The sequence below is a fragment of the Geotrypetes seraphini genome, chromosome 5 (genome assembly GCF_902459505.1).
Source record: "Geotrypetes seraphini chromosome 5, aGeoSer1.1, whole genome shotgun sequence".
Taxonomy (NCBI): domain Eukaryota; kingdom Metazoa; phylum Chordata; class Amphibia; order Gymnophiona; family Dermophiidae; genus Geotrypetes; species Geotrypetes seraphini.
In genome coordinates this window covers 204,813,122-204,837,972 of record NC_047088.1, presented here as the reverse complement: position 1 = coordinate 204,837,972, position 24,851 = coordinate 204,813,122, and the positions used below count along the sequence as shown (strand labels likewise).

General features: G+C 41.2%; 1 protein-coding gene across 3 annotated transcripts in view; it reads right to left on the bottom strand.

The window, feature by feature from the left end:
* LRP2 (LDL receptor related protein 2) overlaps positions 1 to 24,851 on the bottom strand; it is a 442,478-nt gene that overhangs the window by 160,842 nt on the left and 256,785 nt on the right. For all 3 annotated transcript variants that reach the window (XM_033945766.1, XM_033945765.1, XM_033945768.1), the window contains 4 exons: positions 17,202 to 18,122; positions 10,104 to 10,269; positions 8,904 to 9,062; positions 5,617 to 5,906 (listed from right to left, as the gene is read on the bottom strand). In XM_033945766.1, the coding sequence (XP_033801657.1) occupies positions 5,617 to 5,906; positions 8,904 to 9,062; positions 10,104 to 10,269; positions 17,202 to 18,122 (1,536 nt within the window). The remainder of the gene's footprint in view (positions 1 to 5,616; positions 5,907 to 8,903; positions 9,063 to 10,103; positions 10,270 to 17,201; positions 18,123 to 24,851) is intronic.

The window sequence follows — 24,851 nt, the reverse complement described above, 5'->3', positions numbered from 1 at the left end:
TCTAGCCGGTTTACAATAAAATGATAATATAGAAGTAAGATAGTACTTTTCTGAACCCTCTCAAGTATCGCCATATCCTTCTTAAGGTACGGCAACCAATATTGGATGCAGTACTCCAGATGCGGGCGCATCATCGCCCAATACAACGGCAAGATAACTTCTTTTGTTCTGGTTGTAATACCTTTCTTGATAATATCTAGCATTCTATTCACCTTCTTAGAGGCCGCTGCGCACTGCGCCGACGGCTTCATTGTCTTGTCCACGATTACTCCCAAGTTCTTTTCTAGGGTACTTTTACCCATTACCAGCCCTCCCATCATATAGCTGTACTCCGGGTTTCTGTTTCCTACATGCAAGACTTTACATTTCTCTACATTAAACTTCATCTGCCATCTCGTCGCTCACTCTTCTAGTTTGTTCAGGTCCCTTTGTAAATCCTCACAGTCCTCTTTAGTCCCAACTCCACTAAATAGTTTGGTGTCGTCTGCAAATTTTATTACTTCACACTTTGTCCCTGTTTCTAGATCATTTATAAATACATGGAATAGCAGCGGTCCGAGTACCGACCCCTGTGGAACACCACTCGTGACCCTCCTCCAGAAAGAGTAGTGGCCCTTTATTCCTATCCTTTGCTTCCTACCCGCAAAACAATTTTTGATCCATCTATGTACGTCTCCTTCTACCCCATGGTTCTTCATTTTCCATAGTAGGCGTTCATGGGGTACCTTGTCAAAGGCTTTTTGGAAATCTAAGTATACAATGTCTATGGGGTCCCCTTTGTACATTTGTTTGTTAATTCCTTCGAAGAAGTAAAATAAGTTTGTTAGGCATGATCTTCCCTTGCAGAAGCCATGTTGGCTTGTTTTCATCAGTTTATTCCTTTCTAGATGCTCATCGATGCTGTCTTTTATCAGCGCTTCCGCCATTTTCCCCAGAACTGAAGTCAGACTTACCAGTATGTAGTTCCCCGGGTCACCTCTTGATCCTTTTTAAAGATGGGCGTAACATTAGCTATCTTCCAATCCTCCGGGATCACGCCTGTTTTCAGGGATAGATTACAAACATGCTGTAGTAGTTCCGCTATTTCCTCTTTTAGTTCTTTCAATATCCTAGGGTGGATTCCGTCCAGGCCCGGAGATCTGTCAGTTTTTAATCTATCTATCTGTTTATGTACGTCTTCAAGGCTTACCTCCATGGATGTTAATTTTTCTGCTTGATGTCCTTTGAAGATCTTTTCAGGTTCCGGCACATTGGATGTGTCCTCTTTTGTAAATACTGATGAAAAGAACATGTTTAGTCTATCCGCCACTTCTTTTTTCTCCTTCACCACTCTTTTCCTGTCTCCGTCATCAAGCGGTCCCACCTCCTCCCTTGCTGGCTGCTTCCCTTTAACATATCTGAAGAATGGTTTGAAATTTCGTGCTTCCCTGGCTAGCCTGTCTTCATATTCTCTTTTTGCTCTTCTAACAACGCAGTGACATTTTTTTTGATGCTTCCTGTGCTCTTTCCAGTTCTCCCCGGTTTTGTCCTTTTTCCATTTCCGGGTCTTTTGTTCGGCTCTTTTTGCATCTTTTTCTAAATCTGGGGATATACAGATTTTGTGCCTCGCTCACCGTGTCCTTCAATAAAGACCAGGCTTGCTCTACAGTCTGCGATTTCTTTGAGCTGTTTCTAAGTTTCTTCCTTACCATTACTCTCATCGCTTCGTAGTTTCCTTTCTTGAAGTTAAAAGTTGTCGCTGTGGTTCTCTTTCCCTTAGATATTCCTACTTCAACTTTGAACTTGATCATATTGTTATCGCTGTTTCCCAACGGTTCCACTACTTCCACTTCCTTTGCAGGTCCTCTTAGCCCATTTAGGATTAGATCCAGAGTGGCATTCCCTCTCGTCGGTTCTCTGACAAGCTGCTCCATGAAGTAGTCCTGTATAGCCTCCAGGAATCCGGTCTCCCTAGCGCATTGTGAGTTTCCAAGACTCCAGCCTATCCCAGGATAGTTGAAGTCTCCCATAACAATCGTGTTACCGCTTTTGCATTCTTGCCTTATCTCGGCTTTCATTTCTTCATCATTTGCTTCGGTTTGCCCAGCTGGACGATAGTACAGGCCCATCTTTATCTCAGGCCCTTTCCTTCCCAGTATTTTAACCCATAGTTATTCCAATTTGTTGGCCGTCGTTGCTGTGTCCACTCTGATCGAGTGTATGTTTTCTTTTATGTATAGGGCTATTCCTCCACCTTTCTGGCCTGACCTGTCTTTGCGATAGAGCTTGTACCCCGGCAGTGCTATGTCCCATTTGTTTTCTTCATTCCAACATGTTTCAGAGATACAATGATGTCTAGGTTCTCTTTTTTAGCCATGACTTTTAATTCTAATATTTTATTCCTTAGGCTCCTTGCATTAGTATACATGCAATTTAAGTCCTGGTATTTTTTTGTCTGCATTTTCTTTTCCTGTGCTACGATCTTTATTTTCTTTTCCTGCGCTAATGTCAGAGCAGCAGGCTGAGAACCAAGGAAGCAGGCTGAGAACCAAGAAAGCTTATTCAAATCTTACTCCAGCTCCTTGTGACCTTGGGCAAAGTATTTAACCCTCCACTGCTTCAGATAAAAGCTTAGCCTATAAGCCCTCCAGGAAACACACCTACTGTACCTGAATGTAACTTGCCTTAAGTTATAATTGAAAAGGCATGAGCTATATCCAAAATTAATTCTTGCTATGTGAATACACATTTTTAATGATACTCATACATTTGGAGCAGACTAATCCTAACTTTTTGGGCATGATCATGTAACTGATTGTAGATTCTTCTGAAATATTGATAACAACGAAGAGGTTCATGGGAAAACAAAAGACAATTTAAGGCAACATGAAATAAGTTGAGGCTGTTTAGCAAACCTTACAGCTAGTTGGGATGTCTATAACTGCTGAAATCCACAGGGAAAATGTCAGAGAACTTGAAAAGGCTCCAGAGAAGAAGGCTGGAAATTAATAATTCAGGTAATGTGCTCACTGTTCTTTGAAAGTATGTAACAACCAGTGGCGTACCAAGGGGGGGAGGGGGGAGGTCCGCCCCGGGTGCACAGCCCAAGGGGGTGCACAGCTGGCCACTCACTGGGGAATAGGCTGCCACCGAGGAAAGGCTGCCAATGCCGTCATCAGGAACAAGCCGGCACCGAGTTCTCCCTCCCTGCTTCTCTTCCCCGCGAGCCGACCAACTCTAGCCGTCAGACGTCAATTCTGATGTCGGAGAGGAAATTCTAGGCCAGCCAATCGCTGCCTGGCTGGTCCGGAATGTTCTCCCCGACGTTAGAATTGACGTCGGGCAGCGAGAGTTGGTCGGCCCATGGGGAAGCGAAGCAGGGCGAACTCGGCGCCGGTCTGTTTCTGATGGCCAGTGGCAGCCTTTCCCCGGCAGCGGTGGCAGCAGCATGTTTCCCAATGGTGGTGGAATGGGGGAGGGCAGGGAGAAAGAAAGAAAGAAAGAGGGGAGACAGGGAGCCAGAAAGAATGAAAGGGTGGGGACAGGAATTCAGAAAGAAAGAAAGGGGGCAGGGTGAAACAAAAAAAGAAAGAAAAAAAATGGGGCATGGGGAGAGAGAGAAAGACAGACATAGAGAAAGAAAGGGGGCATGAGAGAGAAAGAAAGAAGGGGGCAGGGTGAAAAAAAGAAAGAAATGGGGCACGGAGAGAGAAAGACAAACAGAAAGAAAGGGGGCATGGGGAGAGAGAAAGAAAGAAGGGGGTAGGGTGAAAGAAAAAAATGAGGCACGGAGAGAAAGAGAGAAAGACAGACAGAGAAAGAAAGGGGGCATGGAGAGAGAAAGAAGGGGGCACGGAGAGAAAGAGAGAAAGACAAACATAGAGAAAGAAAGGGGGCATGGGGAGAGAGAAAGAAAGAAGGGGGCAGGGTGAAAGAAAGAAAGAAAGAAATGGGGCATGGAGAGAGAGAGAGAAAGACAGACATACAGAAAGAAAGGGGGCATGGAGAGAGAAAGAAAGAAGGGGACAAGATGAAACACAGAAAAAAGTTGGAGGAGGGAATGAGGTCTGGAGGAGAGGAAGCATACAGGAGGCTGAAAGAAGGGAAGAAATATTGGATGCACAGTCAGAAGAATAAAGTGCAACCAGAGACTGATGAAATTACCAAACAAAGGTAGGAAAAATGATTTTATTTTCAATTTAGTGATCAAAATGTGTCCGTTTTGAGAATTTATATATGCTATCTATATTTTGAACTATGGCCCCCTTTTACTAAACCGCAATAGCAGTTTTTAGTGCAGGGAGCCTATGAGCTTTGAGAGCAGCATGGGGCATTCAGCACAGCTCCCTGCACTAAAAAACTATATCGTGGTTTAGTAAAAAGGGAGGGGGTATATTTGTCTATTTTTGTGTAGTTGTTACTGAGGAGACATTGCATAAAGTCATCTGCCTTGACCTCTTTGGAAACCTGCGGAATATAAATGATAATTAACATTTTCTCTGCGTACAGTGTGCTTTGTGTTTTTAAAATTGTATTGTTGGTAAATCATTTTGACTTGGCCACAAAGGTAAGGAGGAGGGAGGGAAGGGAGCTGCTGAAAGACATCTAGTAATCCTTGCAGGCTTGACTGTGCAAGGAATTATTTTTGTAAAATCATGTTTTGTTATGTGACTGGCATTATTTAGACTTTAATTTCTATGAATGAATAGAATGAAAACGATATAAAATTACTTGCTTGTTTTTATGTGCGTGCGCTGAAGGAAAGTGGAGAGAGAGTGGGCTGAGGACGCTAAAGGGAAATGGGGAAGAGCGAGTGGGGAGAAGACGCTGATTTATAAATTGACAATTGCACAGAATATTGTTTCTTTTTATACTTTAATATAATAAGTTCAATATAAAACAATTCAAGGATTTTGTGGATGGAATCAGGTGGTTTGTGGGGATGAGGACCGAGCTTACGGGGATTAGTCCAATAAAATGGTATTTCTTATTTCTCATTATTTGTTTTATTTTTATTTGTTAATTTGTAAAGTGGTGATTGTTATGTATCAGTTTTTTCAAATTTACATCTACTGTCTTTATATTTTGCACAGTATTAGAGGACATGTATTACTGTTTTTGTGGTGTTGCATTGTATGCAGAGTCTGGTTTCTTGGCAGTTCAGTTTAACTTTTGTCTACATATTTCTATTTTTAGTTTATGATTATTCCATAATGGGCGAGGGTGTATCTGTCTGTGTGTATGAAAGGGACATGGCTTTCTGATAGCATCAACTGTACAGGATCAATTGACTGCAGGATCTGGCTTGTTTAGTTTTACAATGTGTGTGTTGGTGTTCTAGTGCTCACTGCAGTGTTTAACATGCTGCCTTTTCCTAGGTACACTCTTGTGCGATATGTGGATTGTTACTAACAATCATATTTTTCATATAGATGGGGGGGTGTCAAAAAATGATGGGCCCCAGGTGTCACATATACTCGGTACGCCACTGGTAACAACATAACATCTGTTCCAATCTCTTGATTTTGAAGTGCCATGCCAGCAAATATTTTATGTTGCCTATAATATTTAACATCTACAGCAGTGTTTTTCTAAGTTATACATTTATTTCTGATGCATATAAAGTGTTTTTTGTACCTGGTGCACAAATGTGACTACAGCCGCCATTGAACTGAGTGCATGGGTTGCTACACGGTTCCTGTTTGGTTTTCGAGAGAACATGAATATCCATTGGTCTCTGTGGAAGATTCTGAATCATTATAATCTGGTCTGATCCATCATATTTGTTGGCTCTGTATACACTGCGGGTGTTCCAATCAGTCCAGTAAATGTGTTGGTCGTACAAGGTCATGGCAAACGGAAACACAGCTGTGCTCACAATCACTTCACGGTTTGTGCCAGTTAAGGAACAGCGCTCGATCTTCTGTCTACAGCAGATGTGAAAACATATTTAAGTCTGCACGTCCAAATCCAAATTTCTCTCCGCATATAAACCTCTGCATGACAAATGAGATTCATCTAATTACTTTTAAAAATGGGCCTAATTTACTAAGGGGCCGTTTTACTGAACTGTGATAAAAAGTGGCCTTAGCACTTCCTTGCACAGGTCATTCCCAGACTCTAAGGTCATTTTTACTGCTGGGATAAAAATACCCCACGGTAAGCCATTTTTTTGCAGTGGTAAGCAAGTGTTAGTACTTACTGCAGCTCAGTAAAAGGGCTCCTATAACAGCAATTCTATATCAAGGTGACTACAATTAAGGGCTCCTTTTACCTAAGCTATGCTAGTGGTTTTAGCGCACACTTAGTGCGCGCTGCCTTGCCACGCACGCTAGACGCTAACGCCAGCATTGAGCTGGCTTTAGTTCTTGGTGCGTAGCGCAGATTTAGCTTGCGCTAAAATTCTGTGCATGCTAAAAACGCTATCACAGCTTAATAAAAGAGGGGGGAAGTATCTAGAGGGCAGCCAGTATCACCCTATTTCTACCTTCCCTTATTGAATACTTGCCTAGATGGTCGGTATATTAACTTATAAATAAATTTGGAAACTTGGTATTTATGCACCTGCCCCCAAATTCTATAAAAAGCACTATAAATTGTGCATGCAAATTTGGGCAGATGCCCAATTTGTGTGTTCAATTTGATTGAATAATGAGCCAATTAGTACCAATAATTGGGACCTTAACGAGCAATTATTGATTCTAATTAGTTTAGATTTAAATGTTACATGCAAGTAAAAAAAGGGGGGAGGGCTCAGGAATGGGAAGGTTGTGAATGGCATTCCTTGGATTTATGCGTATAGTTATAGAATAAGGAGGGAATTTGCGCCTAATTTATTCGCAAGGATTTACACCACGTTTCAGTTGTTATAAATGGCTATGCCTAACGTTAGGCATGGTTCTCAGTGCTAAGTGCTATTCTATAAACAGCACCTAATGTTATGCACTGTTTATAGGACACTGCTCAGCTTGCTTTTTTTTTTTCAGCACCACATATAGAATTTATACCTACCTTAGGGGTCTAGGATGATTCAGTGTGGCTATTTCATTGCAGCTATTTCAGCACTGAATCAGCCAGGATAAATCTTCCTACACCTGGCTGTCAGCTTGGGAGGTAATTCCAAACAAACTAAACTGTGGAAACACAATGTTCTTGGACCTTCTTTTATTCAGTAAATCCTTATTAAAACGCTGTCCACGTTTGTCATTAAAGGACCCAACACGGGCCGTATTTCAGCTGAACACGCCTTCCTCAGTGATCCTTGATGTTTAAAATACAGCCCTTTGCAAATGTAGAAAGAATTGAAAAGCTCCAGTACTGTTTTCTCAGCGCTGCGATTTTGGGCCCTGTTGGTGGGCTTGTCAAGTTTTTCAGTTCTTTCCACATTTGCAAAGGGCTTTATTTTAAATATCCTGTATCCCTGAAGAAGGCATGTTCAGCCGAAACACGGCCCATGTTGGGTCCTTTAATGACAAATGTGGACAGCATTTTTAATAAGGATTTACCAAATAAAAGAAGGTCCAAGAACATTGTGTTTCCAGTTTCTTTTGTTTGGAATTGCTCTTCTTTTCCTGTGGAAATTTGGGTCTTCTCTTTTTGTTGCGATTTTGATGTCAGTATGGGGGTGTCATAGCAGCACCTGACTTCATTTGGGGGGCTCCTTGCTGGCCAGGAATGGCCAGATAGTTTTATAATATTCTATTAGGTATGCATGAATGTGTACCGCACCCATGCCCTACCAGGCATCCGCCTTGCACATATGTGTCATGTAAAATATCTGTGTATATATAAAATAGCAAATTTCACCCACATGTGCAGATATGCACACATACATGTATATATTGCTAGTATTGTAACCATTTACATACATAACACACATTAATGTTAGCATCTACTTCACAGAATTGCCCCTAAGAGGGTTACATAGAAATATGATAGCAGATAAAGGCCAAATGTTCCCATCCAGTCTGCCCTTCCACAGCATCCACTATCTCCTTTCCCTAAGAGATCCCACGTGCATGTCCCATGCTTTCTTGAATTCAGACAGTCTTTGTCTCTACCACCTCTACCAGGAGACTATTCCACGCATCTATCACCCTTTCTGTAAAAAAGTGTTTCTTTAGATTACTCCTGAGTCTATCAACTTGTAACATCACCCCATGCCCTCTCATTCTAGAGTTTCCTTCCAATTGAAAGAGACTCACCTCATGCATATTTATGTCATGTAGGCATTTAAACATCTCTATCATATCTCCTGCCTTTCCTCCAAAGTATGCATATTGAGATCGTTGATTCTGTCTCCATAAGCCTTATGATGTAGACCACCAACCATTTTTGTAGCCTTCCTCTGGACCGACTTCATCCTATTCATATCTTTTTGAAAGCACGGTCTCCTGAATTGTACATAATATTCTAAATGAGGTCTTACCAGAGTCTTATACAGGGGCATCAATACCTCCTTTTTCCAACTGGCTGTATTTCTTCCTATGCACCCTAGCATCATTCTAGTTTTCGCCATCACCTTTTCAACCTGTTTGGCCACCTTAAGATCATCACATGCTATCATACTTATTATACAAGTTGATCCTGCATAGTTTTTAACATATCACTACTATTATTTTGCTAAATGGAAATGGTAAAATAATAGTCTTCAGTAGCTACAAAACCCAAACGCAACAATTTGCATGAAAAATAAAAAGAGAAAACAAAAACACAAGCATATGTACAATCTGCATCATCTTTAGTTTGATCTCTTTGCTTAGAAAAGACTTCCTAATAGTATAGTATGGGAATGGAAATATCATAAAGAAAGTGAAACTGAAGCTACATTCCAACACCTACATTTATGTAGCTGCCTACAGTAGACCGAAAAGCAGGCAAGCAATAAGGTTAAATTTTTAAAAAATAAAATAAAATTTGCATACAAGTTTGCATCAGCCCAGTATAATCGTTCCTCTTCATAGTCCAGTGTAAGTCCATTTGGCCACACCAGACTGGTGTTCACAATGTCTGTTCTGAAGTTTCCTCCAAGTGTGGCTCGTTCTATCTTAGCATTGGTACCCCAGTCAGTCCAGTACATGTATCTGTCAAAGAGAGCAAACTATAATGTTCTAGTAATGATAGAATTAACTAGCAGCTGGGTCTGTTCAGCAGGAACAGAAATAACTTTAAATTTTAGTGAAAATGCAGGCACTCGCATAGCAAGGTCTATCTAGCAGGTTATATGCTGTTCACGTTCACCACATTGGAGTGGTGGGTTGGCAGTAGTGCAACAGTCCAGGAAAGTCCCGGAGACACAGAAGACTAAGGGGCTCATTTTCAAAGCACTTAGACACACAAAGTACCATAGAAACCATAAACCAGCACTTAGACATCAATATTGCATAGACGTCTAAAACCCAATTTTACACAGCCAGGATATGAAAATATCCTGTATATTTTATCTGTTTTCAATGGCATCACATAAACAGACAGCAACACTGAAAATTCATAAATGCTTTGATGTGGCCATTCCATAACTGAAATTGACCTCTGTATTTTATGCAAAAAAATGTTCATTTTTACTTAAATAATGAAATCATAAGTCAGACTGCAGACATTTGATATTCTTGGCAATTCTACATAGGGTCACTAGATGTAGGTACCAAGGAATCTAACACCAAGAATACTAGCGTAAGCCCTCATCTTAGGTGTAGATGCCTAAATGTAAGTACATGTACATCCATTTACACCGGGCTTATGAGAGGTGTAAATAGGCACACCTTAATGCAGCAAGCAACGCGCACAATTTACAGTATTTTGTAAGTTGTGTGCCTAAATTGGAGGCATGCTCATGTTCTGCCCATGCTCCATCCACAAATTCACCCTCTTTAGAAATATGCACTACACCAATTACAAGTGGCCTTCACAGAACACCACATAGGGCATTTGCAAACATAAGTGGCACCTTCTGCTGCATTTATATGCACAGGTCATGTGCTCAGTTATAGAATTGCCCTGATAATGTCTTTAAAATTTTGTGAGGACAGGATTAAGAATGGCCTTGATGAAAAGCACACTCTGGAAAATCTGGTATACGAGTGAAGGCAATGGTTAATTTTGCTTGCGATGAAAGCCACACATACCCTCTGCAAGGATCCAACATGATAGCCCTGGGCCTCGGAACCCGTGCAATCACCGTACGGTTAGATCCATCCGTCGCCATCGAGCTGATTGACTGGTTTAGATAGTCGCTGTAATAAATCCTCCTATTGATCCAATCATAAGCTATGCCTTCGGGAGAATCCAAGTCTAAGATGGTCAGAGCAATATAGTTAGAAAAAGGGGCCAGGAGAACATTACCCATACAGCTTTCCATACTATACAGGACATACAAGGAACATTCTGGAACATCTAAACAAAGAAAGAACAATAATGCTTGTCCTGGATAAGTGGCATGGAATGCTGCTACTCTTTGGGTTTTTGTCAGGTACTTGTGGCTTGGATTGGCCACCATGAAGATGGGATTCTAAGCTAGATCAGTGGTCTCAAACTCAAACCCTATGCAGGGCCACATTTTGGATTTGTAGGTACTTGGAGGGCCTCAGAAAAAATAGTTAATGTCTTATTAAATAAATGACAATTTTGCATGAGATAAAAACTTTTTATAGTTTATAAATCTTTCCTTTTAGCTATGTCTTAATATTAATATTGTAATTTATAGCTAAAGAGACATATGATCAAGAAACTGTTTTATTTTACTTTTGTGATTATGATAAACATACCGAGGGCCTCAAAATAGTACCTGGCTGGCCACATGTGGCCCCCGGGCCGCGGGTTTGAGACCACTGAGCTTGATAAACCATTGGTCTGACCCAGTAAGGCTATTTTTATGTTCTTATTCTGCTTTGATTTTCAATTTAATGTATAAGCAATCCCTGGTTTAAGAATGCTCAACTTACATCAAACTCATACTTACAAACCGGGGTACTGCCTCTCCCTTCCTGTGCCAACACGCCCCTTCTTCCTCCCTTCCTATCCAAGTTCGACCCTTCCCTTCTGTGTCCCAGTGCGCTCTTCGTCGTCCCCCTTCGTTCCACGTCTAAAATTCTGCCTCCCACGGGTGTTTACCTCCTCTGGCTGGCTCCGTCCTCCCAGCTGCACTTCTCTTGGGGAAGTCGCAAGCGGCAGCTCCTGCACATGGTTTCCTGGTCTTCACAAAGCCACGACCAGAAGCTCATGCATGCGGCCCGCTGACCCGGAAGCCTTCCCTCTGATGTAGACATCAGAAAGAAGGCTTCCGGTTCAGTAGACCGTGTGCAGGAGCCGCTGATTGCGGCTTCGTGAAGACCAGCAGACCGCGTACAGAAGCCATTGCCGCAGCTTTGCCATGAAAACTGCGGCTGGAAGAAGGGATCCGGTCAAATGAGGCACAAAGTTGGGATACGGAACAGAGGCACGAATATCTGGGAACGCACCTGTCCTATCGTAAGACCTGGTGGGCCAGCGGTGGGCTGGGACAGGAGGGATCCCTCCCACCTCCTGTCATGGCCGACTATAATAATACTCACCTTTCTCCCACCTCCCTGATTAGTAAAAATGGTATTGTTAAAATTCCTGGTGGTTCACCACTGGACCACTAGGTCTTACGGCAGGCTCAGTGGAGGCCTGCAAGGCAACGGGAAGGAGGGGGGACAGGGTTGAAAGCCTGGCAGGGAGGGAGGGAGGCTGTGGAGAGGCTGGCAGAGTAGGGCACTTAAATATAACACACACACCCCGGTTTATATTCAAGTCAAACTTTTTTCCTCCTTTTGGGGGGGAAAAAGGTTACCTCAGTTTATATTCAAGTACAGTACTCCCCCGAAATTCATGAGGTTTCCGTTCCAGGAACAACCGCAAATTTTGAAAAAACGCGAATACAATTTTTAGCCTGTCAAAAGGCAGGAGAGGCAGGAGAGGGCAGCGCCGGTGGGTGCATAAAATCACTCGTGGTATGCTCCAATCGCCTCTTCCTGTTACTAAAGTCAAGCTATACCAATCAGGAGCTGCTTTGACACACAACTCCTGATTGGTGTATGCTGACTTTAGTATAGGAAGTGGCAGTTGCAGCATACCATGAATTAGTGAGTCCGTGAGTCACAAACTGCGAATTCACGGGGGAACACTGTATATACAGTATACCAGAAGAAAAATGGTACAAATGTTAAAAAAAAAAACTGCTAAACATTCTAGAAAAATATCTCATAAGGCTGTCACTAAAAAGAGAGCCACTACACAGCTATTACAGTCTAAAAGTCATACACATGAGCAGTAAATACTTAGGTGCTCTTTTATTAAAGGGTATTAGATTTTGCAGTTACTGTGGCTTAATGCAGAACATTAAAGGAAATCTAATGCAGCATTTTCCATTGCAGGTCGCACATTAACATTTGCATTAGCGCACAGTAATCAGGTTGCAGAAAGAGTGGAGACACATAGGCCCAGATTCTCTATATGGCGCCGTTGCATGCCAATCATGCGATAGCGCCGTTTAGAGAGTTGTACTTCTGACAAAAGCAGGCACCAGAAATGTAGGCCAGGGGTTTCAAAGCCTACATTTCCGGTGCCTACCTTTGGCGTGAACCATGCCTTCGGAGGCACCTACAGTGGCATTAGGTGCCGGTAGCGCTTCCAGAGGCGCGATTCCAACGCTGTTTGTTTAGGTGCCAGTAGGTGCCTTGAAATTTTATTTAAATACCATTTGAAATGGCATTTCCCTCTTAACTTTAGAATTTCCCCCTTAGGGCCTGATTCTGTTTAGGACACCTCCATTAGGCACCACTAAGCACCATACCGACACCCAACTTTGGAATCCGCATACAGCTTTTTTTTTTTTAATTGCCATGGTAATTGACCTTGCCAGTTTTCAGTCAATCAAAAATAACTTTTAAATTAACAATTTCAAGTTTGGAGCGAAACTCTTAGGACTCTAGCAATGTTTCGGTCGAGGCACCCTCAGATGCCTAACGATGCCTACCTAAAAAGCAGGAGTAGTTAAGGGGCGGAGAATAGGAGTGGTTCACTTAGGCATCCGAGTTAGGCACCGGTAAATTAGACCAAGTAAAACATGGGCTAATATACCAGCGTCTACTTCTAGGACACCTAGGCAGTGCTAGGTGGCATTCTAAAAAGGATCGCACACACTAGTCAAAGGAAAACAACTGATAAGTGCAAACTAAGTACCAAAAAGTAAGGACTCCTTTTACTAAGCTGCGACAACGGTTTTAGCGTGCGCTTAGTGCGCGCTAGACGCTAACGCCAGCATTGAGCTGGCATTAGTTCTAGCCGTGTCATGCGGATTTAGCGCGCGTGGCAATTCTGCACGCGCTAGAAAACGCTATCGCAGCTCAGTAAAAGGAGCCCTAAGTTGTTCAATGAAAGGCATACCACTTAAACCCAGTCATGGAATTTTTAAAAAAGGGAGATAAAGGCCTCAAAATAACGTAGCAGTACAGCACCATTAACAGATTTGGGTTTATTCATTTCATATAACAGTTTTAGTGCATATGTTTTAGAAATGCCAATGACGGATCTGTGAAGTGACTGCACTAAAATATGACTGTTTGCTATCAGGCTGCTTCAGAGACTTTTCTATCTCTTAAATTTGTTTTATTTTATTTTTAATTTTTTATCTTCTTTCATTCTTTCTATTTTCTATCTCTTTGATTTTTTATCTTGGAAATGTATTATATGTTGTTATTACATATTTTTAGTTTATCAGGTACTTTAGCTAGTTTGTGAACCTTCAGGACAGATAGGGTAGTTTTTCTCAAGTACCTAATTTCATTTTAGTTTGATACACTGTAAACCGCTTAGGTCAGTAAAATACAGGAGCGGTATATCAAATCTTAACTAAACATAAACAGCACATTTCAACTGCTTTCAATACTATCACACCAAAAGTATGTAAGAGCAGGGTATCACCAGACATCTATGGTTAAATCAAAATTCTCCATGAATTAAAGGGAGGCTTAACTCTAACCTCACTTTTTTATAAAAATATTTAATGGAGAAAAAAGTGCTAATGAGCCAATAATTAAAATATCAAAAGTAAATGTATCAGAGATATGAAAGATTTTGGATATCATGGACCAAACTGCAGACCAGAAGGTTTGTACATAGGAGCAGGAGAAAAACATATTTACATGTTCAGCAATTGCCATCATTAGATCTGGATAATTTTGCGGATCTGTTGGGAATCCAATGCGCTCTATGGTAAAGAAAGAAGGCTGCTTGTAGCAGAGAAGCAGACCGTAAGGACTTCTTAACGTGGGGCCTTAGATTGAGCTAGGTTTCCTCAGTAAAGGTGAGTTGCAAAGCAGAATTCTATCTAATATAATAAAACGCTAGGCCGCGCATGCGCACTTCCTATGTGTGCGCCGGTTTTCCGTGAGCTATAGCGACACATAGGAAGTGCGCATGCGTGGCTTACGATATGTCCTGCTCCCTCTTCAAAGACGCAGCAGTCGCCGCCTCTCCGCTCTCTCTCTTCCTCCCCCCCCCCCGAGCCGGATTTCGACCGCCCTTACGGGTTTTAAGTTGGGCACTGCTTCTCCTGCGGCGCGGTAGCCCGAGTCGGATGTCGGCCGCGTTGGCCCGAGTCAAATGTCGGCCGCGGCGGCTGTCGGCAGCTGCAGGCTGCGGCGGCTGTCAGCAGCTGCAGACCGCGGCAGCCAAACCCGGAAAACACATAAGTAGGGCATGGAGTTAAGAAGCAATGTATGGGGGGGGGAGGCAAATACTGCACAGGGAAGTGGGGTGGGAGGGAAATGCTGCAACACATGGAAATGGAGGGCAGAAAAGGGGTTGATTGGCATGGGAAGAGGTAATGATGAACAGGAGGGGGGGCAGAAAAATAAAGACAGGCCTACTGCTGGACAGGGGGAGCAGGGGGAGGTAAAACAAAGGGAGAAGGGCTTCTGCTGGATAAGGTGGGCAGTGATGGGGTGGTGGAGGACACAGGGGAGGTAAAAGGAAGGGAGAATGGACAGGGGGAGCAGGCAAGGGGTGGTAGTGGACAGCCAAGGAAAAAAAAAAAACCAAAAACAGATAGAAATACAGAAAGCGGCTAAGGAGAGAGAGAAAAAAATAAAGACAGACATACACATATATATTCTAGCACCCGTTAATGTAACGGGCTATAAGACTAGTTTAGTGATAAAATCTGATGGAATCTGGTAACATTTAGATTGTATAAGATGTATCCTATAGACTTGTTGATTACCTTATGACTTATACAATCATTATGGTTGACGTTGCATTGATTTATATCTTGTCAGTATATGTCTTACCTTTTGTATTTAATGACTACATTATTTATACCAATGTTCTTGGCAAGTGCTTACTGTCATGCTTCCCTTATGGAGGCATTGTTTTCATCTATCATATTTGTTATATTTACCAAAATTCAATAAAATTGCTAAACTAAAAAAATATATATATTTATATCTAAATCAACTCATATCTCATATCCTTTGATCGAGTCAGGCAGGTGTATCAAAGTGCATTTGTTACTCAGATCATAGGATCTCTTATAACATAATGCTATTTCAGATCCCCATCCTGGGATCACAGCTCTAATCTTATATATACCTCATGCTATCACAAAAAACAAAATCAGGCCTTCACCTATATGTATGTGTTCGTATCCTTTGCTCTCTCTAAATAGTAAAAGATACAAAAATGTTTTTCAAAATCTTTATCTTTATTGCAAATGATTATCACAATTAGCAATACTTAAGTGGACAAAACCAGTTCAATATTATCACAGGCATAAAAAGTGTTGGAGGTGAAGAAGTCCCGTCACAAAATAAGTCCAAATGCGTGTGCCTGTTTAGCAGTTTCCATTTCTAAACCCGGGTCTGAGGGAGGCTTTTTATGCCTGTGATAGTACTGAAAGCAGTTAAATGTGTTTTTAATGATTCTATTTCTATCTTTTAAATTTCTCCAGAATTCTTTTTTCAACAGTTCCTCCTCTATATCTCTTCTCTTCTATCTTTCAAAGCACACAGTTCTGTTAGATTGTTTATTTTCTCATTTATTTTTTTTTCTCTTTCCTTACTTTGCACTTCATTACTACTCTCTAGGTACTTTAGTTAGATTGTGAGCCTTCGGGACAGTTAGGGAACTTCTAAGTACCTTTCTTACTTATAATTTTAATGTATATTTTCTGAAAACCGCTTAGAACCTAACGGATGTAGCGGTATATAAGAAATAAATTACATTACATTACATTACTGTGCTGCTGCATTATTTTGAGGCTTTTTTCTCCCTCTTAAGTTTACATGACTGGGTTTGAAGTGGTATGCCTTTCAGTAACCAAGTTTGAACAACTTATCCCCTGTTTTACTAAGGTGCGCTAAGTGTTTTAGCACGCATTTAGCATGTGCTAAATCTACACATGCGCTAACCACTAACGTGTCCATAGACTAGCATGTACACATTACCATTAGCATTTAGCGTGTGGTTAGCGCACACTAAAAAAACATAGCGCACCTTAGTAAAAGGGGCTGTTAGTTTTTTATATTCTATAAAGGATGCCTAGTGGTTGATTAGGCATCATTTACAGACTCCAGCCCTTAGAGCAATAATTGCTGTAGACTCTCCACACCCATTCTCTGCCCAGGTCCTACCTAGTTATGACCCCTGCAACAAAATACTATTTCCAAGCCTGTCATAAGAGTTTTACAAAAATGCCATTAATGAATGACTTAACGCGTAGTAACCTTAAAAATACTGGAAAAAAAATCAGTTACCGCATTTGTGTTCTAGCTGTTATCACCTGCTAAATACCAGTGGTTCCCAACCCTGTCCTGGAGGACCACTGGGCCAATCGGGTTTTCAGGCTAGCCCTAATGAATATGCAAGAGACAGATTTGCATATACTGGAAGTGACAGGCATGCAAATCTGCTCCATGTGTATTCATTAGGGCTATCCTGAAAACCCGATTGACCTGGTGGTCCTCCAGGACAGGGTTGGGAACCACTGTGCTAAACTGTGTGTTAACAACCTAACACACTTCAGTAAAAGGGCCCCTTAGTCTGTGCCAGAAAATTCTAGAAAGTTCATTCTGTGCAGTACCACATGTAGTTATTTGATCTATGCATATGACTGTTTATCTGGCATGTCTGTAGAGAAACAAATACATTACACTAGTGGGTAATAATCTGTACAGCACTTCCAAACTTGTCACTCCATATTGTACCTGATGCAACTGTGGTGGATGTACGTATAGGTGAATTAAGGCTGATGTAACTGATTCTGCTGCGTCCTGCTCCAGAACTTTGTGTATAATATATCCTGTTGTCCACACTGTCAAAGTCTAGAGCCACTGCAGTTCTAACCACATTTACTGAGCGAAATGGTACAGCATGATTTTCCGGGTCCAGATATAAACTACGAAGTGAGACTTCAAGGCCAAATATCAGATAATCATCAGTTGAAATTGCACAGGTAGCCCCATCACTTCCTATTGCCCCATAAGCACACCCACACTTTGGTGTTTGCAATCCAGGCAAAGCATAACACAGCTGGGAACATCCTCCATTGTTCTGCAAGCAAGGGTTATTGTTGACCTCTTGAGGTAACCGAGGTTGAAAACGACTATCATATATGGTAATATCTCTTAGCATGTTAATGTTGTCTCTTATAATCCATGGTTGCTCTGTATTTCCTGGTTCTTTACTAGCTTGAAAAATTTTTTTAAGGTTCCTGTCTACCCAGATGATTGTATTTTCAAAAACAGTAATACCAAATGGTGTTGGATAGCGACTCCCAACACGCACAATTTCAGTATCACCACCTTCGGGTCGAATTCTTGCTATCATATCTAAAGAATCATCAACCCAGTAAAGATAACCATTGCTGTGATCCACTGCCAAGCCACGCGGTGTGATAATACCCTCAGATACCAGAACAGTTCTATTGGTGCAATCAAGAAATGAACGTTCGATCTTTGGATTTTGCCCATAGTCTGCCCAGAAGATGTATCTGCTCTTTGGATCTACTACAATATGTCTTGGCAAGTCCACTGAGGTTTTCAACAGAACCCGGCGATAAGAAGTGTTTAACCGTAAAACTTCAATGAAGGTCTCAGTCCTGAATGCGTTTGTGTAGTAGAGATTATCTGTGGTACAATAAAGATAAACACAGGGAAGCACACAAGGTAATTATTGACTAGAACAGTAGCAATTGTTAAGTCACTTGTGAGGATATACAATAGTCCAATTCAATCAATTTTTAAAGATGTTATGCAAGAGTCTAGTCAAAACAAAATGGAGAAAAACATCCTTTATATTTATTTATTAATATTTTGCAAAGACATCAAAAGTTTTCTTTAGTATTTGGCAGCAGTTTTTGTTCTAGTTTAAACCCATTAAGAAATGTTTACATTGGAACTTTTAAAAGCTGGTGCATGCATGCTAAAAGGATTTTGTTGCTCCTTCATCAAATGATTTTATGGAATTCCTCTTATACTAAAGGTTTTATATATGATTTCGAAACCGATAAAAGTCAGTGCTCAATGCTATTCTATAAAGGGCATTCCAGGGTGATCACTCTTTAGAGAATAGCATTGTGTGCCGAATATAGGGCTCAGTTTTGGACACCGAATTTGGCACTCAACTTGCATGCAAGGATTTAAGCCAGCTAAAACTTGGGGTAAATCCTGGTGCAAAACTTAAGTGTGGGCCTTCACTGTTCTGTAGCATTGCACACGTCTTTTTTTGAATGCCCCTGACTTTCCCATATCCCTCCCATGGCCACACCTACTTTGAATTGTGTGCAATCCAATGTAGGTACCCATTGTTACGGAATAGCATGTAGTCAGATGATACACCGACAAATGCGCACAGGACAATGGCGCCCCGTCAAATGCACGCACCAACAAATGCGCGTAGGACAATTGTGGCCTGTCAATTGCGCCCCATGAAATCCATCATAAATACAGTATATATACAAATCTTCCCTGGATGAAAACATGACGGACCTAAAGCCCTGATTGGCTCAGGCATCTCAGGCACCTCCCAAGGAACGGGGCCTGAGGAGTTTGAGCAAATCAGGACCTTCCAGATAGGGTTCCCATACTCATTATGTAAACCTTACCCTAACACTAGATAAGAAGTGAATATTTTCAGCGTAGTGGGGGGAGACCCCCACCCCCCTCAAAAAAGACAAAATAGCATCCACATTTGACGGGTCAGGGTTCCCATAATCATTAAGTAAACCTTACCCTAACACTAGATACAAAGTGAATATTTTCAATGTAGTGGGGGGGTTCCCCCCCACCCCCCAAAAAAACAAAATAGTATCCACATCGGGCCACATTTAATGGGCCACCATTCTACCAGCGTGCATTTGTTGTACGCACAATTGTTGGAGTGCATTTGTCGGTGCGCATTTGTCAGGGTGCAATTGTCCTGCGCGCATTTGCTGGGTCACCAGTTCGATCAGCACAAGGTTTTTAGCGCCAGCTGATGCGCTGAATGGTCTGTGCTGCTCCGAAGATCATAGAATTCCTATGAGCATCACAGCAGAGCATTCGGCATGTTGCAGTTTTGAAAAAAGGGAGAGGTAAGTGCTTGTTAGCTGCAATAATTAGATCATTGGATCCTATTAACTAATTATTTGGGGTGCCGATTTGGGATCTATGCCCAAATTTGGGTGTCTTTTATAGAATCTGGAAGATGAGGTCTCATTTAAGTATATATTAGAATTTTATTTTAGTATATATAGTTAGTGTTGTCATATTTTGGGGGGTTTTGTTTGTTGGTTTTGTTTGGTTTTACAATACAGTAACCATATTTTATATTATTATTTATGCTCCTAATAAAGGCAGAAGCTGAAAAATGGTCATGCTAAGTTTTAATGCTGATTTAAAATTTTAAGTACTAGTTCTAATCTTCATTTATGCTAATAATCCTTTTGTTCTACTTTCTAACAATCATTTATATTTTTGTTTTGTTTTTAATCTTGTTCTACTTCATCATGATCTTCCTACCCAGTATGGCTACCGGACACATCCTTGTTCTCATTCCTTCAGAGCTGAAAGAGTAAGTAATGCAGGAAACAAATAACAACATCTAAACTGGTGATCCATCATGCTACAAGTACAAAGGTTCTTCAGTCTATGCAGACCTCTTGGCACCCATTTTATTACAAAACCAACCTATAATTGGCTAACACTCTTAATCCCTTAGGGAGAATGTTTGAACTAGAAAAATACAATAATTACTAAAATTCTTTAAATAATGGACATCAGTATGAGCCCTTGGTATACAAACGAGGGAATATGGGAATGTAAGATTATGATTTAAATGGGATTGTGATTAGATTAATAATATCAAAAAGGACTAAATGATGTATGGGGTAATTCTCATTTAGACTTAAGCCTGGTGCTGGTCACCTATGAGTTACTACCTGAGCCCATATTCCCTCGTTTGTATACCAAGGGCTCATACTGATGTCCATTATTTAAAGAATTTTAGTAATTATTGTATTTTCCTAGTTCAAACATTCTCCCTAAGGGATTAAGAGTGTTAGCCAATTATAGGTTAGTTTTGTGATTGTCCTAAGGGTTATATATTTTTGATAACCCCTTCTAAAAACTTGTGCAACACACTATATCACCAAAATATATAGGCTACTGCTAGAGCCACAAATCCATATATCATTCATTAAATTGAATTAAAAAGTTTTTTATGGATCTCAAGTGCTTGCAGTTATATTGCCAATTGAACAAGCCTCGGCTTATAACTATCTTGCAAGCTATCATCGGTCCTTTAAACTCCTTATTGTAGTGTTCAATTTAATATATATATTTTTATACCATTCACTTATAATTGTTCTGCTTTGATTAGCTCCTTATGTCATTATCGTTATGGTACTTAGCTCAGGTGTAGATTTTCTACTCGGCCATCTGGAAACGATGGAAGATCTCCGTTTTGCTCTCTCTACAAGCAATAGAGCTTCTTTAGGAACAATACGCTTTATATTATCAGCACAGTTAACTGTTCAGTGCTGCATAGCTGAATTGGGGCCCTTGTTAAAGATCGACAAAATTTCCTGTCTCGAGAGTTGTTTCAAGGCGTCTTTCGTCACTTTCGGAACTTCTTTACGGAGGAGTTTAAAGGACCGATGATAGCTCGCAAGATAGTTATAAGCCAAGACTTGTTCAATTGGCAATATAACTGCGAGCACTTGAGATCCATAAAAAAAACTTTTAAATTCAATTTAATGAATGCTTTATGAATTTGTGGCTCTAGCAGTAGCCTATATATTTTGGTTTTATATTTTTGACCCATTTTATTAACCATTATATTTTGTTAATCATTAAACTAAGGATTTATTTATTTATTTATTTGAATTTATTAACTGCCTTTATAAAGAGATTAACCCAAGACAATAAACTAACTCAGGTGCCAAAATCTAAACAGAAAAGAAAAATATGTTACCTCCTTACTATGGTTTGATCCACTGACACCAGCATGGATAAACTTAACCTTTTAGCCTCTGAGATGTACAGTGAATAAATCCATGTATATGGAAATATACAATAGTTTTATTATATTTCTGCATCTGGTATCTCTACAAAGAAAATTCATCAAGACTTAGCAAGTCTTCTTTCTTGTAGATATGTCTAGTGGTCTTGAACGCTAGGACCTTGTATCTGAACTAGCAAGTTGCTTGCAGAAAACTGCCAATCATGTCTTCAAATCCACCTCCTTTCCAGGGAATTGTTCCTGCCCCCTCAGTTTGTACAAAAGCAATCAAGTAGCACTGTAATAAAAGACATAACTGGAAGAAGGTGAACATCACAATACTGGTAATTAACATTATCACATCCAAACTTGTGTAACCAACACTAACTATGTACAGAGCTCCTATATAGCCCATATAAAACCATGTATATAGCTACTCTTATGTTCTGCTATCAAGCAGAGACTTAAACCAGACTGTATGGTCTTGAGGATGTTCCTTTGAAATTATCTTTTTTTTTAAATTTATGCTCACAGTTCCTCTGAAAATCAGAGAAATCTTAAAGCAGAAAGCAGGTGAAGCCCATTCACAGGGTAGGGTTTCAGGATCACTAGACACATCTACAAGAAAGAATATTACCGAGGTAAGAACCTAATCTTTCTTTCTAGTGCAGGTTACCAGACGTCCGGATTTACGTCCCGATATATCCGGACAGAGGGCATGTTCAGGCGTCCGAATGGCTTTTCAAAACCTGGCACTTTGTCCGGGTTTTGAAAAGCAGATTGCATCAGGAGGGGCATCTGCACATGCACAGATCCCTCTCGACCGAGATAAGCAGGCTGATGGGGGTGAGGCTAGGACGTGGCATGGGTATAACGGAGTGGGGATGGGTGGAACTGGGCGGGCCTGGGGTCCGGTCTATGGGTCTGGATTTTACATAAGTAAAATCTGGCAACCCTAGTCTAGTGCAATGTGTCTAGTGGTCCTGAATGCTAGGGACATACAAAAGCAGTCCCCAAAGTCTAGGGTGGGCCTGCTGACTCTGCTTTCAAAACAGAGGACCCAAAAGCAGTGTCTTTTCTGGCTGCTATGTCCAGCATAGAGAACCTGGAAAAGGTATGAAAGGTAGACCATGTAGCCACTCCATAAAACGCCTCAGATGAGGCAGCCCTAGTCTCTGCCCAAAAGGTAGCAACCCCTCTAGCAGAGTGTGCTTCAAGGCAATCAGAGGCTGTTTACCACAGCCCACATATGCAGAGGAAATGGCCACTTTAAACCATCTAGAAATCGAGAATTTAGATACCAGCCTCCCTTTCTTGGCATGACTACACTGAACAAGAAAAAGAGATCCAAAGGGCGAAATTGATAAGTTTGAGGTACTGAGTAAGCACTTGCTTGGAATTCAGAAAATGCAACACTTAGGACTCCTTTTAATAAGGTGTGCTATGCTTTTTGGCATGCGCTAACCACGTACTAAATGCTAATGCATGCATGTTAGTATATGGACGCATTAGCGGTTAGCGTGCATGTAGATTTAGCGCACGCTAAAAAGCTTAGCACACCTTAATAAAACAGGGGGTTAATCTCTTTTCTTATAACCCATTTATTTAAACATTTAAATCCGGCATATCCAACAATTCTATGCGGGTAACAATAAAACACACATAATAAAAAGCCAACAAAAGCAAAACATAGGGTTCCTTTTACGGAGGCGCGTTAGGGCCTTAATGTGCGAAATAGCGCGTGCTAAAATGTCACACACGCTAGCCGTTACCGCCTCCTCTTGAGCAGGTGGTAGTTTTTCGGCTAGCGCACGCTATAGTGTGCGCTAATCCAGTGCGTGCGCTAAAAAAGCTAGCGCACCTTTGTAAAAGGAGCCCATAGACAAAAGACTAGCAATAACATATGACACAGCTATTAACATTTAACATTTTTTACAAAAGCACAATTACAGAAACACCAACTTAAGATTTAAAAAAAATTCACTTTACAGATTAATCAAAAACCTTCCTAAAAATTAACAAGCAGAATAGCTTCCATCAATCTACATAGTTAGGAAAACACATTAAAATAACACAGTTTTCAACATCTCCATGAACTGCAACATACTCGAAGCCTGCCTTATCTCAATAGACAATACATTCCTGCAAACCAGCCCCTGAACTGCTAACATAGTTTTGCAGTTCCCTAAAAGTCTCACCACACTCAAATATGGCACCTCCAAGCACATTCTATCCATAGACCATAATGCACATGCTGGCTGATAAACATGCAATAAAGAGCGCAATACCAGCGGCCAGTTATCTTTCAGAAGCTTAAAAATTACACAAAGAACCTTGAATTCAATACAGGTGCTAACAGGCAACCAGTGTAATTTCCTCAAAATTGGGGTAACATGATCAAATCTCGAGGCTCTTATGATAATATGAGTGGCAGCATTCTAAGAAATTTGTAGAGCCTGAACCACATTCTGAATCCGCGGTTTCAATACCCACAGATTCGGTTATTCGCAATTTTTTTATTTTTTTAAATCTCTGCATCGGTACTTCCCCAGACCTTACCTGGTGGTCTAGCGATGACGTGGGGCAGGAACAATCTTTCTATGCTCCTGCCCCATGCAAATCCGTCATCAAAATGGCTGCTGTGAGTTCCCATTGTAGTCTCGAGACTACAACAGGAACTCATGGCAGCCATTTTGATGATGGCTCTGCACGGGGCAGGAGCGTAGGACGATCGCTCCTGCCCCGCGTCACCGCTAGTCTACCAGGTAAGGGCTGGAGAAGGTCCGGGACACAGGAGGGAGGCAGGGGTGGGTCAGAGCCAGCCCTAAAAATTATCTGCGATTTTTCAATATTCGTGGGCCTGCTTTGCCCCTAACCCCCGTGAATATTGAGGATCTGCTGTAGTCCTAAAATTATCCGCAGATAGATAGTCTCTTAATCTGCACAATAGTCAAAGTATGAAAAATGCATGAGACACCACTGACACATTCTGTTGAATCCAAAATTACCCCTAGATATCTACTCTGACGAAGCACTAGAACCACTACAACACCTAACATTATCTCAGAAGGAAACAACATCAGCTGCCTCTCACAGCCAACACACAAAACTTCTGTTTTTGCCGCATTCAGTTTCAGCTGATTCTGATGCATCCAGTCCTGAATAACCTGAAAACAATTGTTAAGACACCTCAAAGCATCAGCCATTGACATATTCACAGGAATCAAAAACTGGATGTCGTCCACAGAGGCAAAAACTCACACCAAGCTCTCGCAATTCCTTACAGAGAGGTAGCAAACAGACTTCCAGAATGATGTGGAAGGCTGAGACTACTTTGGGTAAAAAGGACAGAACCCATCATAAGGAGAGCCTTGCAG